Source organism: Bombus terrestris, chromosome 14 (assembly GCF_910591885.1).
Source record: "Bombus terrestris chromosome 14, iyBomTerr1.2, whole genome shotgun sequence".
Taxonomy (NCBI): Eukaryota; Metazoa; Arthropoda; class Insecta; order Hymenoptera; family Apidae; genus Bombus; species Bombus terrestris.
The window spans coordinates 8,310,254-8,326,006 of record NC_063282.1 but is presented as its reverse complement, the minus strand read 5'-3'; the positions used below and the strand labels follow the sequence as shown (position 1 = coordinate 8,326,006).

The window sequence follows — 15,753 nt, the reverse complement described above, 5'->3', positions numbered from 1 at the left end:
TATAAACTATACAATGCGATTTTGTTGAGAATATTACAGAAAAGTAGATCTAATGAATGACTAAGGATTGGAAAAGACTGAAGATCGTAAGAAAATCGATAATTGGAAGTTTTGGACTCACCAAGCCCGATCTGTGACTAAGATCCATGCCCACAGGTCCAAAACCATAACACGCTAACGAGATTATCAAAATAAGAACTTGAACGGTGGTGATCCAATACGTAAAATACGGACGATGATCTTCGAAGTCGTCCAGTTGCCTTCTGACGTCTGGTTTCTGAGACACGCTCTTTCGGAAAGATCTCCTGCAAGCATAAAACAATATCTTTCATATCTTTCTTTTATACTCTTCTATTCTTCTCACTTTTCACTCTAAATGCAAATAATTTCAAAGCTTAACATTATCAGTAAGAATTTATATACTTAAATTATTATTATTTTCTTTTAACATGCTCACTGCGTATGTTATACGTTATCAAATAGTTTTCATTCAGTATATAGTTTTCATTGGCATTATATCGTAAAACCGCTTCTATATTTGCATATATTTGCATGTGTGCTGCTATCAATAAATAATGAACACCTCATGGAAAATGGAGAAAGAAAGAGGTTTCGTAGCGGCAAAGGTTGTATCGTATGATCGATAACTATATCCCCCTTGGCATTTTTTAAATATCACGCCGTCCTGGCAAGACGCTTTGCGTCACGCTTTTTTTCCCTCTCATTTCTGACGTTTGCCGCTTATCCGCGTTTGTTATTTGTGTTCCGCGTATATCTTAAACTGGGTCGTACCTACATGATAAAACCTTCGCGCGATCGTTAAAGCGGAATGAAGGAGAGCCGCTGAGAAAGTTGTTTCAATAAAGCTGGGTTATCATCTCATCTGCGGGGCAATGCTAACTTACGGAATAAAATAAACGTAGGAAAGATAAATTTCCATTCTGCATTTCCAGTTTCTGCTGTCTTTCCTCTCCTTCGTTTCTTTTATTCCTTTGAAACATTTTTAAGAACCGAAAAGTCGTAATTTTGATGTTTATCGGAAATAATTAAAAAATGTCCGGATTATTTCAGTCAGCAGATATATCTTCTAAAATTAAAAATTTTGAAGTTTTATACTCGAAAAGCCGAATATAGATAATATATGTAGAATTTTTAATCTTCCCCTACCGGTTACTCAATTTGGCAGACGTGTTTTTCACAGTTCGAAGACGCAGGAAATTTTGAAATGCGAATTGTACAACATTTGAAAAGTTAATTAAAAATATCACGTAGAATTGAAAGTTTCTTATTCTGTATTTTATATTTTAAAAAATATTCTTATATATACATATATAACGTATAGGAACATATACTTTATATAGTATACATATATAGCAATTAAATTTTCCTAATTTATATTCTGTTTAATTTTAGTTTACTTTTTGCATCTCATACAATTCCTTTCGTTTCCGCATTCGACATTATAGTCGTGATAAATTGTCATCGGACGTGAATTTTTACCAGGTTTGTCGAAAATATCGGCCAATGAAATTATTCGCATGGAAATTCATTTATTGACCGTTTCGAAATCAATCTCTTCGTCGATGTGGAATAACAACCGCATCAACATACAACGGCAAGCCGATATCTGATAAACGTGTAGACACAAAACAGCAAACTAATACGAAACGTGTGGTTTGCTATTCACTGTATTTTTTGCTAACTCTATTTTTAGTTGAGTGATGCTAATACGCCGCCCATATTGCGAATAAATACAATAAAACACTACCACGCACCAAATTATCAAATTTAACGAGAAAATATCGTTACGTAATCTATATGATGAAATATTTTCATAAACTTACACAGGTTTAATGTTCAACGAAATATTTGCCGAGTAATTATACGACGTATTATTTACAAACTACAAAATATTTCGGATAGACACGTTTCCTTGTGTAAATTTTAATTTAAAAATTGGCAAAGCTTGTCCAGCAGAATTATAATTATTTATTAATCATAAATTATTAATAGTACCGCGTTGTTTTAATAAAATTACGGATTTAACAAATTACACATACATTTAATTAATTATTATAATCAATACCTTCGCATTAATCAAGTTTTCTCCTTAACCATATATAAAGGTTGTATTAAAATTACCACAAGTTTATCTTATTATTACTACAAAATTAATGATATCTATTTAATCAATTTGAAGTCGTTAAAGAGGGCGAATCTTCCCTTTAAAAGTACTTTTTGTCTCATTAGTATCGGACGTGTCTTTGCTGAGATATCGTCGTACAAAGATGATCGTAATTTTTTGACAATTTACTCAATCGCCTCACTCGCACACTCGGAACTCTTCTTCGCACATACGCGTTAACCTGCTGCAAGCTCGCAACACTTGTGGTGGTCAGTGACAGACGCTGACTCATCGTCTTCTTACTATTACTACGCATTTTCCAGGGAAAAATGTAGGTCACGGCGACACTAGCCCCATTCATACCTAACCGCCACACCTATATACGCTAAAGTCTAAATGGTTGCACTTTGAAGTCTCATATCTTAGGAATGAAATGAGATATCAATTTGAAACGAAGTGCGTTATCAAATGCACGCTTTCTGTGCATTTTATATAAATTTTGGATTTTTCCTAGCCTTATTCCGGTGTTTTATTTGAATTTTATTTTATTTCAAAGTTAGTAACGTATATTGATATGTCATGAAATAGGATGAATATTTTTCTATAAATAGTAACTTATGAACACTAGAGAGCAGTATTGTTTAATCTCTGGAAATATAGATCGTCTAGTTATTATGCCCGGTTTCCAATTTATCTTTACATTAAAAACAAGTTTTGTATTTTTCTATTCTTCTAAACAGAATTCAAATTGAGTCTGTCTCCTATATTTTAGAGGATAAATGGAGATAGTAATTTTGTTCCGAAAAATAAGAAATTGTAAAAATAGAACTTTTATTTATTAATCGCTGATCTTATAAAAGCTGTGTTTTATCAGTCTCGACGAATTTCATGCTATTTTAAATAAAATGCCATCGGCATTTTTGCACGGATAACGAAACAATCGTGTAATAAAAAGCTTGTAAATTTATTTTGCTTCAAGTAATTTCATGCTACGTTTGCAAATATGAAGAGGAGTTTCGTTACATTTGATTAATTTCCATGTTATCCTGTTGCATTTTCGTACGGGAATTAAAATAATTATTTAATAATACAAACAGAACTCGTGTTTTACCAAATACAGGTATATTTGTTTCCAGGGTGTTAAATTTATAGGACAATGGATATTTGGAAACTTACCCCAAAAATCTTCCAACGATACCCATGCCATACTGTCGTCTGTTACTGTTGTCGAATATTCGGTCGATGGTACTCGGTGAAATTCTCGTAGCACCGGTCAAATCCCTTCTAAGCGTCACCCCCTCGTCCGGCGGTATCATCGAACTCAAACCCAACCTCGACCTGCCCCAACTCGTTTTTCTGTAATCTCTTTCTTGTTGTAGATCATGACAGTTTACACTCGACGTTGGATATTTTTATCCCTTATCCAAAGTCGAGGATCAAACACGAACTTCCCGATCGATCTTTCTTTTTGTTACAAATTTTATATAAATTTCATTCGTCATGATACACGTCGAAGAATGTATGAGAATGTCAAAGATCTTTCAGTTTTTCTAATGTACCGTAAAATGAAGATTTTCCTTACCTTGAAATGTAATGGTCCCTCGAAATGTGGCGAGCTCTTCTGACCTGTCCATCCACCGTCGTCCTGTCATCCTTCTGCGAGGCAAACCTACGAAATCGTCATAAAATTTTTATCAATTTCCATTTGTATCCATCATTTATTTAAAATCGTGAAATAGTTTAAATTTTTTAAAATTGAGTAATTTCATTTTTATTATCAATTCCCGCTGGCAATCATCGTGTGTTTAAAATTTCCCAAAATGAAGTAACTTAATTTTTATCAACAATTCTCACTTGTAATCACTATGTATTTAAAACAGTAAAACAGTAAAAGTAAAATTAAGTAACTTGACCCTTATTATTAATTCCCATTCACAAATACCACGTATTAGAACAGTAAAAAGTCTAACTTTCTTAAAATTAAGTAACTTAACTTTAATCTGATCTAATCCATATTGTGGTCACGTATAGAAAGCATACTTGAGAGAAATATCAGAAGAAGCAACTCATACCTTTCATAGTTGTAACGTTAAAAGTATTCTAAAAGGTATGCTCACCTAACCAATTCCTCGGATGTTTCTCTGTCGCCCGCAGATTCAAGTAGATCGGCGACTTTTGCACTGTCCTCGTCATCTTTCACTAAACCACCGAGCCCCTGTTCGATTTGAGACTGCGATTGTTGCGAAGGCGGTGGCGGAGGCGGCGGCGGGGGTGGCGGTGGCCTGTCGAAGAAGGACTCCTCTTCATCCTGACCGCTTTCCGGGGACGTCGCCGCCTCTGACCTCGACATGTAGTCAATTACGCTCGGTGGGAAGCTTCGTGACTCGGGTCTGACTTGCGATCCTTCTCGCCGTTGTCTTCTCAACGACTACAACAAAACGCCGATCTTTCGATGATATTTCTGTTTAACTTCCCGCCTCCATTAAGTGTATCCCAAACGATATTTTTATATCTAGAATATTTGCTATCTGTATGAAAGAAAGGAAATATATGATAAATGTATTTAGCATGGAATTTCCTTCTCCGCAATCATCGGGGAATTAATAAACCAAAATTCAAATTTTTCGCGAACTTACAAATTTGTTTAACAAGATTTAAGTATAAAAAATAACACTTAATTGTCCTAATTGCGTAGACACGAAAATGCCTTTCATAAATCTTTCCTGCCTGTTTAATATAGAAACGTTATCTCGCATAAACACAATACTCCAACAAATTAATCGTTTGCCTGCTAATTTGGGTCAATTATCGCCTTTAATACGATCCCATCAGGTGTTCTAATTCTTATGAATGAGTTTACATACATTAAATTATCCATCTTCGAAATACCAATCCTTCGAAAAGCGATGTAGTAATACGCAAATATGTAATTACCGTCGATAGACTATCGTAGATAACGTTGCACCACACATTACACTATCGCCTTTACTTAGTGTTCTGTAACCAGGTAGAAACTCACGATTTCGCAGTGAGCAGACCACGAGATACGAACACCGAGTTTTCCCAGCCATCCGTTAGAAACCTACTCTGTGTATCTATGATACCGTTACGGGGATAGAGGCGGTCTGCTAATTTCGAGGAGCGTAACGTCATTCATTAATATTAAACTGGAGGCTATGGCGCGTCCGTTAACAATGCTACAATACCGTTCCAATTGATTGGGGTCGGTTTAATGCTATTTTACGGCGACCGATAACGATCCAGGGAATTATTTTATGTAATTAATCGTGCAATTATTCATATCAGAAAACACGTCGCACCTCGTACGTTAATCCTACGAACCGCAATGCCTAATAGCTACCACACGTTGATTACGTTTCCTCGTGAAATCTCTTTGGTTCGCGCGTTTTCCATTTCTTTCTTCTCGCTGCCACTGTATCTCTCCACTCCTAGCATCCAGGATTTTAATTGCTTCTCACGGAGCATCTCGCGATGTTTTATCAAAGTTAAGAATCTGTCGTGACGCTGTGTCGTTTCTTTGACGCGTTCGGTTCGATCGACTGTGGCGATTTCAACCCCCTCCCGCTACTTTCGGCTAACACCTTAGCTATCTGCACATGCTTTCGCTCTCCCTAGTTACACCTTCTGGACCACTCCACGTTGATTTTTCTGATGATGGATGTTCTTATGAAACGGCGGAAGTCGGAGTGTTTGGTTTCGCGGAATTTCATGTCGAATGTTTGGTCAGGTAACAACGTACAAAATGAATTTGGTAACTTTACATTCATTCAGTTATTAATTTAACAGTAGAACTACCAGAGTGGCCAAGATAACCAATTCTTGTAGCTTTCCATAGAGATTTTATAGATTTACGAGGGTAGCTTTTTAGAAGTTCCAAAAATACACGAATAAAAGCTTGTATTATTTACTGCGTTATAAAACTTCGTCTTATTCCTTGTACCTTAATTTGTTTCATACGAGTTACGCTCTAGTCGTCACTGGTTTATGGTATTTCATATTTTATCAGCATTTTGGACTTTTTAAAGCATCGGTTATAACATTTATAAAATACAGCGTAAATCATCAAGTCAGATCGTATAATATTTCCAGAGTCAAAATCGCAATTAACGATAATTCCAAGCTTCAGATTGAATCAATCTCACACCTGTCTAAAAAGCGCATTCTCTCATCATTTAGAGATTCGAGGGTTTAACGAATCGCTAAAACAAATGATATTTTCAAAAAGAACATCGGGTATACCGTGCAAATGGTTAGCCGTTTTTCTATCCCGCATTCTCCTAGTAAAACAAGCATTTCCGGGCATTTCTATAGCATTATGTAGATCTGTGTTTAATTACGTGATCGTGGAACAACGGACGCTTCTAGTGAATACTCATTAAGCGTGTCGCGTGCGGAACAAGGGTGATCGATATTAATGACGAATCAATGGTGTAATCCAATATCATCAGTTCGGCAGGCCGACCAACGGACCTCTGGTTATTAAGGTCCAGGAATTAATATGAATTACTGCCGAGCGAGCGGCGTTATTCCAATTAAAATCCAGCCTGCCACGACCTCAAAAATGAAATTCCCCACAGCACGAAACACACTCGGTATAATTGATAGTCCTTTGTTCCTTTCACCCCATCCGTTTATTTTCTCTTTCTCCAATTTTATTTTTCTAGTTGCTGCTCGATTACCTGCATAGTTACACTCGCAGATGAGATACAGGCTACCAGGTTATCATCTACTTTTTATGTACGCGCAGTTTTTGTCCCACATTTAGAGGAATCTAGAGCAAACTTTGATAATTAGTTATACAGCGACCGTTGTTTCCCATGGCTCATTAACAACTAAGTCTTTATTCTCATTGGGCACTTAGCGACCAACAGCTCAAATAGAAAATACAAAGAAATTCAATACTGTCAGACGAAAGCTGTTAATATTTAATTTATTTCTCAGCAGTTATGAAATTGTAATTGATATATATTTAATATCACAGAATAGAAAAAGGTTTGGAGTTAGTATTAAATTAATGTTGTAGAATGGTTGTGTATAATAGTACTAATATGCTGGCATTATATTAAAAATATACAAATACTATATTATATGATATTATATTAAAAATATACAAAGACATAAAAACTAGTACAAGATTAAAGACAATGTCTGCGACACTTGCGGCATACTATGCTCTATCGAACATATCTTAATCACCTGTATGTAATATTACTTAAATGCAATATTAAAAGGCACGATTTAACATTAATCCGCTTAACTAATCAATGCAACAGAAAGAAGACTCCGGCAAAAGATTTTCTGACAGATAGTCGGTTACACAACCTATTATAGATACGTTCTATCTCGCCAATCATTCTCATAGTGGTCACTAATTACCTTAAAATGTTTATGGGATTTTAAACACACAGTAGAAAAAAGCTATTAAAATAAGTAATTTACCAACAAATCCATTAATTACTAACTAGATTTCCACGAAACCTGCAACTTTTTAATCTCCTGCAGTTCCACTTCGAGATCCTTGTTGCTCTTTAAATAAAACGGATAATAAAAAGAACAAAAAAGAAAACGCAAAAGCGTCGTTCACGAGTGAATTAAAATTTAACATTAACAGACAACCGGAGTTCAACTTCGTAATCAGGAATTCGCCCTGGTCGTGAAATTCTAGTTGGGATGAGGAGAAGACCGAACACATCGGCAGAGTAATCAACAAACTTAAACGACAAACAAACACTGCAACGCGAACAAGCTAATACGAGTGAGTGGGTGGATGGACGGGGAGGAAAAATACAAGGGACAGAGTGACGAACGAAAGAAGCCAGAATTTACGTAACATCGACAAACATGGGGGAACGGTGGAATCTGATCGAATGGAAAAGGCTGTAAAATCGAATGGAATTTAATTTCGTGCCCGACATGCCGGAATTAACATTCTCCATGTTTATTGCACCGTATCGAGCCCATCTGATGGGATTTTATATTGTCGTGATCGCGGCTGTCCCCGGACCGTTAATTGCCCTATCGGTCGGTTCTTGCTCGCAATTAAGCAGATGCCGTATATCCAAAGGACACGCACCCCCCACGAAAAAAACCAGAGCTTTCGTTTATTAGTCCGTTTCGTTGGCTGAAATAAATATCCGATCGGTGTGTATTTCATTTCTGCTCTCTCCTTTATTTGGTTTTGTTTTATTAACTTTTTACTCTAAAGCGAAATAACGAGTGGCAGAGATCGTAGTTTCGATTTGATGAATGTAGATTCTGGTCGTTATAAAATTTACGTGGGTTTCAATTGAACCCCTCAGACGTCGAATTGATCCGCTTTTCATTGATTTTTTAACTTCTGAAAAATTTAACAGTGAACCTATTTTGTTAACGATATAATAGAAAAGAGACGCTTTTCAAGCATAACCAGTAGCGTGCGTAAAAATTATTTTGGAATATGCTGTTTCAAAAGATTCGTAGAATTTCACATCAAAAAGATTTGACAGCTGAAACGAGACTGTACTTTTTCTCGTTAAAATCTACAATAGCTATGGAATTTATAATCTAAAAAGTAAACCGGAGTCAGTATGACGTTTTATATTTGTAACGTTGTCGAATAAATTTCAGCTGCAGTAAGTTCTCTGGAATTTGTCGTGGATGAAACGATTGTATTGCGATGCAAATCCTTGTTTATGGAGACGTATTATTGCATCGCTTCAGTTGTAAATTCGAAGCTTCAGCGTGACCTCACAAATAGTGAACCTTGTGTTTTCTTCATTTCATTATTTTTAACTGTCTATTCTTCATTTGTTATCGGATAATAAAAAAAAGTGTTGCCTTGAATACTATCCTAACTCATCAAAGAACGGCAAATATCATTTATCTTGTTGCTTTATTTTATCAAATTAACGTATAGAATGCGAAATGTCTGGTTTTTCAATCAGAAAATTATCGAAAATACTTTTCTTTAATTTTAATTATAAATCTGCTTCTTCGGTGTCTAATTTATTTCTCAGAGGCTGTCAAATTACAATTATATTTAATATAGTAGAACAGAAACAGGTTTAAAGCTAATATTAAATTAATATTAGATTAATGTTAAATTAATATTAAATTACTATTATAGAATAGTTTACTCGCTATTTAATAATATATATATGCTGATATCACATTATACTAGAAATATGCAAATAATAAATTATTGTATAATTTCCAATCTAATTCCTAATTTCCAATCATAAAACATTTGACAATCTGAGTTCAATGGAAAATTGCAGACACAATAGAATAAATAGAGAAAACGCTGCATACGTTTTTATTTAAAGAATTTTGTTACTAGTTTTCAAAGATTGCATGGCGTATGGTAATATTGTACGTTTTGTTTTGATGTTTAAAAGCACACAGATATTTCTGTAAGAGACCAATTTTACTCACAAATTTGTCAAATTAATTAATGTTATCCGGTTTGAAACAACAATTAAAGCAACAACATTGTACAATCTAGCACAATCTAACACAGGAAATGGTATTACTCCGGACAAAAACACGAATTTTAAAAAGTTCGAATTTAAATGAGCGGCCAGATAATAAATTGCTTACTGGTGGAATGAAAAGGCCGGACGACGTCCACTGAAACACGCAGCCAGCAGACTTTTTAATAAATGGTTAAACAAGCCTCTAAGCTGTAACACACCTATATATACTCGCCAGTACTCGTCGATTGTTGTACGAACGCGTTCATATTAACTTCCACGGCCTGTGAAAAGTTAATAGGGAACATCGTTCTGTTGAATCAGCAACTTTTTAAAAATTCCACCTACTTTAGTGTTTTCTCTGGGCAAAACGCTCGAGCATCATAAAATTTTCATAACGGCGCATCCTTCGTGCCTTTCGCTGTACAAACGTGTCATATTTGTTTAAGAATAGCTTATTTTTTTTGCCATTAGAGAAAAAGAGGAAAAAATGCACAGATGAGGGCTATGAACTTTAAAGATCACAAATACCCGGTTGTTTTTTCGTTATATATTTTTAATTAAGTATTGTTCCCTAATTGTAAAAATTACATCGGCATTTTATTGATCTGTCTATCTTCTTAATTAATATTCTATTTCTGACAGTTGAGAATTTCAAGAAAATGGCTTTCGAGTTTGAGAAAAGGAAATTTCTACTAAAATACATTTAACGAAATTCTAAATACAAACTAAGTTAGTAACAAGACTAAAACGACTTACGACAGAGAATTCCTATTTACAAAATTCGAATTTTAAAAAATAAATAAGATTATCGAAAATCACGGTCATTAACATGATTTTTATAAACGCTCGAGTAACAAGCAAGCGTTTTAGAAATTCCAAAATGTTGTGTAAGCTAGCCGTAATACAGCACACAGCTAATTATTCATTTCGCAGTTTAATTACTCTATTGATCGTTTGGCCGTGTTTGCTTTCAATTATACAATACCGCTTCGGAAAGCGTTCTGCAGGCTAGCTAGGTCTATTGTTAAACTCTGTATAATCTACGTGTTCTGTATATCTACATCAGGAAACGTTTGTTTTATAACTATATGCGTACTACGAGGTTATACTTTGCTCGTGTCTCCCAAAAACTCGTTAGATTGGAACTTTGTTTGACCATACCTTTCCAGTGTAAACGGAAGTGTAGCACGAAACACCATAATATCCGAAAAATTGTATTTGAATAAAATGACATGTCTGATAACAAAGCGATATACTGTTTGCTCTTTTTAAATTAATTATATCTTTAACAACGTGCCAAAAGTTTGCCATACATCTCTATTTTCACTCTGTGTATTTTCACAACAGGTGAAATTAAATGCGTTATCATCGAAATTCCCAGACAGATTGCTTCAAGTTACCGCCGACTGATTAATAACGGAATAATAATAGTGCTGATAATAATTGATATCGTTCGATATTGCACTATGTATCTTTCCATTTCCACCTCGAGGGAATAAAGGTATAGAACGCTAGTGCACCAATATAATTTTATTTCCGGAACACGTTCCTTTCCAGTATCGCTTCGCGACGATTTAACGACGGTATAAGTTTCGCGACGAAACTCGAACGATCGGGAATTTGGGAAAACAATGGAGTTTTCGTGAAACTACGGTATACCCTCGCGATTATTGACATTTTAGAGCACCTCTCCTTGGATATTTGCCGAGTCTAATGGCCTGATCTATCTCGTGCCCCTGATACTGATAGTTTCATGGCGAAGAAATATGCAGTTTCGCCGAAACCAATAATTTATAAATTCAAATTCACCAGGTCAGGGTGAACCAGAGTGTTTTCTAAAAATTCTACGGTGCGCAAATTTTGAACACATCTTCAGTGCATGTGTCGATACCAGACTCACGTACTTCTACCAGAATTAATTCAAAACCTTTATCTTCTTTTATCCTTTTAATCCGTGAAAGGTTCGAGAAAGACGAAAAACGTGATGGTGCAATTTCAAAGAGACGCCCTTTTCCGATTAGTAATCTTTCTCTGTGATTCTCTTATCTTTGATAGCCAAATGTATTCCAGTTAGAAATCTTCGAGCGCTTTTTGTTTTGGTAGATCGGTCAAAATTGACTTTCGCACCGCAGCCTATTTCGAATAAATTCTCTTTAAAGAAGTTCGTCAACATTGTTAAAGCACAGACGAATATGTATAGGAAATATCAATGATGAAAAGTTCTATAGATTCTTCGTAAAAACGATTTGCAATAAAGATTTTACGGCAGATTATCCACTTTAAAAGATCGATGCATAATTTGGCTATTATAAAGGAGATTAGCGGTTTCAAAGCGTTGCTATAACTCACAGGACGTACTATGAAATTGCTGGAAATCAACGAGCAGAGTTCGTAACGACGAATTTCGAGTTAAATGAACTGTTAGATATAAAACAAAACCAATCGCGAGGCAAAAGATAGAGGAGGAAAAAAAAGGAAAACGATGTCCTTCCTTTTTCCCTGCTCTTTTTGAGAAGTTTGGAATAAAGTTCAGCCAAAGCAGGGCGCGCCCTACTGCACCCAGTGGTGCCTTAAATTTATTTCTTAAGCCGACATCCTTCACAACTTCCGCGGGAATAAATCCGCGGCATTCAACCAATGGGGAATAGGACGAAAAATTAGCGTGGCCCAAATATAACTGCGCCGTGAGAAATTTATGACGGGACACGGCTTTTAGTTTCGTTTGTTCGCTCCTTCGAGACACGACCTTTCCCCAGTTCGACGATTTGTTGCTTTGAAAATGCACCTTTTCACGCGACATTATCAATGCAATGAATTTGCTTGTTAATTGGGTGTATTCGATTTATATTCTCTTTGCACTGTACGCTATACAAGTTTAAATATTCTCCTCTCCCGTCTTTGACCGTTTAGAATAAATATTTTAGCATCCACTTATTAGGAATAAATTTTTCTGTGTTATATTACATTAATTTCGATATTTGTTAAAGATCTTTGATAAATTAATGTTTGTACAAGTTCAAATACTCTTTTTTCACACGTTTAACAGTTCAGGATAAGTATTGTAGAAACAATTCATCAAGCCTATATATTAATTTTTTTTATTGTAATAGATTAATTTTGATATTTTTACAGCCATTGATAGAGATTTTTGATAGTCTAATGCCCAAAAGATATCTTTCAAATGGAAATTGTAATAAGATTGTGTTGATATTGATCCACCAAATCATACAATGTTCGTATTTTTGATAACCAGATAAATGTACACTTATCACAAATGTACACTTAAATGCACATTTATTATATCCTTCTTAATACCTGTATCAAAATATCAATTAATATAAAACACATAGGAATGCACGAAAGACGATCAACCATCTTTTTCGTTTTCTACCATCTTCTCTGACAGCTATTAATAACACTTTAATAACTCTAAGAATTAACCTAAAAGAACTCAGAATTAACTTCCATCGTTCACTTTTATCGACAAAATAAAACCTTCGGTAAGGTGTTTGTCGGTTTGTTCGGTAAATTGTCTGCCTATGATTCTCCAATAATCACAACCTCATTCGCAGGAAACACGTAAAACTCCGTTACGCAACATCTCATAAATGTCATCTCTGCGCTCAATTCCAATCAGTGGTGCAACAAAAACACGTTTTCATAATGAAGGTTGACCGTTTTCCCTGCATCTGACAGGAACGGTTCAATTAAGAGTCTTAAATCTGCAAGCGGATTATCCAGGTAACCAAAACGCTGACCTGCTCTTTACGCGTTTCCTGAAGGCAAACGAATTAATTGCATTCTACACATTGCAATGTGCGCCAGCTCATGTTGCACGGCTTATGCGTGTACATGCGCGAGAATTTGTGTGTATTGCATGCACTGGTATGCAAACATACGGTCACAAAGAAGGATATAGTAGCTGGATATAACGCGAGTTTTTATTAAAATTTATATCGCGCACCCGGGTTCGCAGCGATGTAATAAGGAGACCACGGGACCATTTATTAGCGAGAACCTAATAAACCCGTTATTAACTAACATCGGCGTTACCTTAATCACAAGCCAGCGTTATGAGCGCTGCTTGGTCTCCCTACTTGCTTCGAATGCGATTTTCTTGGAAATTTCCGGGATAAATGTATCACGATTTTGCATGGATAATGTTGATTTATCGTCGCCCTTATCGAGAGGCAACAATTCTTCTAAGTTTCACTCGGATCGACGTTCGATCGAGGGATCCATGATGGTTCCAGGATATTTGTAATTCTGTTGCTCGTGATCGGAGTTCGGGAAAAAAACGCTCGGAAGCTCGTGTCACTTCCGTTTAGGATCGATGGGATTTTTGTAGGAAATGTTCGTCGATGCATATCAAAATGTGCGTGTGTTTTTTGGTTTCAAAATTTTAGATTTGCACGTGAATACGTTAACAAGGAAAATACCGTATATAATTTTTTTTAGAAATGTTGTAGATGTACGAACGAATATTGCTGGAAACTACGAAATGTTTTATTATGTATTTTTTCATAATTTGCATTCTCAAATTGTTTTGGTCGAATGTTAAACTTTAATCGCAAGTGGTTTCAATATTAAATCACTATTAAATAGATAATTTGTAACAACGTGTCTTATAAAATTTCGTTCATTATGGTAGTTTGTATAATAGACAGGTGAATGCTATTGCATGGTTATTTTACAATTATGCGTTATTTAAAAAAGATATAGCGAACAGCATATTGTAAAATTTTTCGAAGAACGTCTGTATTCCATCGGAATTGATGATAATCAGTTTTTGTATAAATCAGCGACGAAAATCATCGACGAGAGTAGAATAAAATCACGTAGGAATTATTTGAATCAGAAACATACGTTGTTTTTTGTTTTCGAATGTTTTTTTTTTAAACATTTACTGCAAAAAAAACGGGATGTTTTATATGCAGCAACTAAAATAAATTCATCGATTTCGAAAAGTTTGAAAACGCATACGGAATATTTCCAGATTTTTCAAAAATCATAGGCGCGGATAGAGAGCAAAAGTCATGAAGATTTCGGGTTCAGCTTAATGAAAAACCTTTGGTTACTCGACAAACCAACATGATTTTTATTCTTAAAAATACGTTAAAAAATTGTAGTATTCACAGCACTATGATAATATATATATTTTTATTTTCTTCTGATACTAGAGATCTTTTTCTATCAAAGATAGATACATATATCTTCTAATACAGTAAATTGTTTCTACTTTGATAAAACAACACACAAGTTACATTGATAAATTGTATAAATTCAAAAATATAATCATAAGTATTATATCACAAAAGAAATATCGTTTTTATAAATCTTATTCTATATCTAGTCTACTATTACTTATATCATCTTCCTGGGATAAGAAAACTTATAGAAGTCACCTGTTTCTCGAATGTTAAACGTTAATCGTGTACCTATGCGATGAAATTAAAAAGTTCACAAAGAGCCAAGACGATCAGTTCTGATTCATTTCTGAGTTCAATTCTGTGTGATGATTCATTTCTGAGAGAGCCACAAGTCATTCTGATCCACTATTCATCAGTAAGCCCGGATTTTCACAAATCTTGCACATGTTATTTCATCGCTTAACGCTTAATCACACAATCCGATAACTAATCTGCGCATTTCCTTTCCGAAACTGCCCCCAAAAGGTAGAATCCGGCATCCAATCCAATTATTAAAACCAATATTCATCGACATAGCGCAAATTACACGGAAAAATCGAAGCGGAAGCGTTGTTCCGTCGGATGTTTCACGCGGTGTAAAATATTTCAATATTTTGCCAGGCAGTTTCTCCCTGCCGAAACGTGGGTAAGATCCGAACGATCCGCTCTCGTATTCCGCTTCCCGCCCCGATACTATAATTTCGGCAATTTAAATGCATGTGCATGCGACTCGATAGACACGGCCCGATATCTCCGGCTCCGCGTCTACGCATTTACGTGCGTGGCATCGAGCGTAACCGGGATCAACGTGAGATATCGTAATGAATTGTATCGATTCGACGTTGGGGCTACGCCACAGCATTCCGCCTCTGTCTGAATATTTATACTTTCATTATTGCGAAACACACGGAGAATTGGCCGAGCGTTCATAACGAGTGCACGCGTCGGCGACGCTCAACCAGGG

General features: G+C 35.5%; 1 protein-coding gene across 5 annotated transcripts in view; it reads right to left on the bottom strand.

Moving 5' to 3' along the window:
- LOC100644578 (inactive rhomboid protein 1) overlaps nucleotides 1-15,753 on the bottom strand; it is a 284,993-nt gene that overhangs the window by 11,991 nt on the left and 257,249 nt on the right. For 4 of the 5 annotated variants that reach the window (XM_048412097.1, XM_048412099.1, XM_012316503.3 and 1 more), the window contains 4 exons: nucleotides 4,243-4,553; nucleotides 3,708-3,794; nucleotides 3,302-3,481; nucleotides 122-305 (listed from right to left, as the gene is read on the bottom strand). In XM_048412097.1, the coding sequence (XP_048268054.1) occupies nucleotides 122-305; nucleotides 3,302-3,481; nucleotides 3,708-3,794; nucleotides 4,243-4,553 (762 nt within the window). The remainder of the gene's footprint in view (nucleotides 1-121; nucleotides 306-3,301; nucleotides 3,482-3,707; nucleotides 3,795-4,242; nucleotides 4,554-15,753) is intronic. The other variant, XM_048412100.1, reaches the window with a different exon arrangement.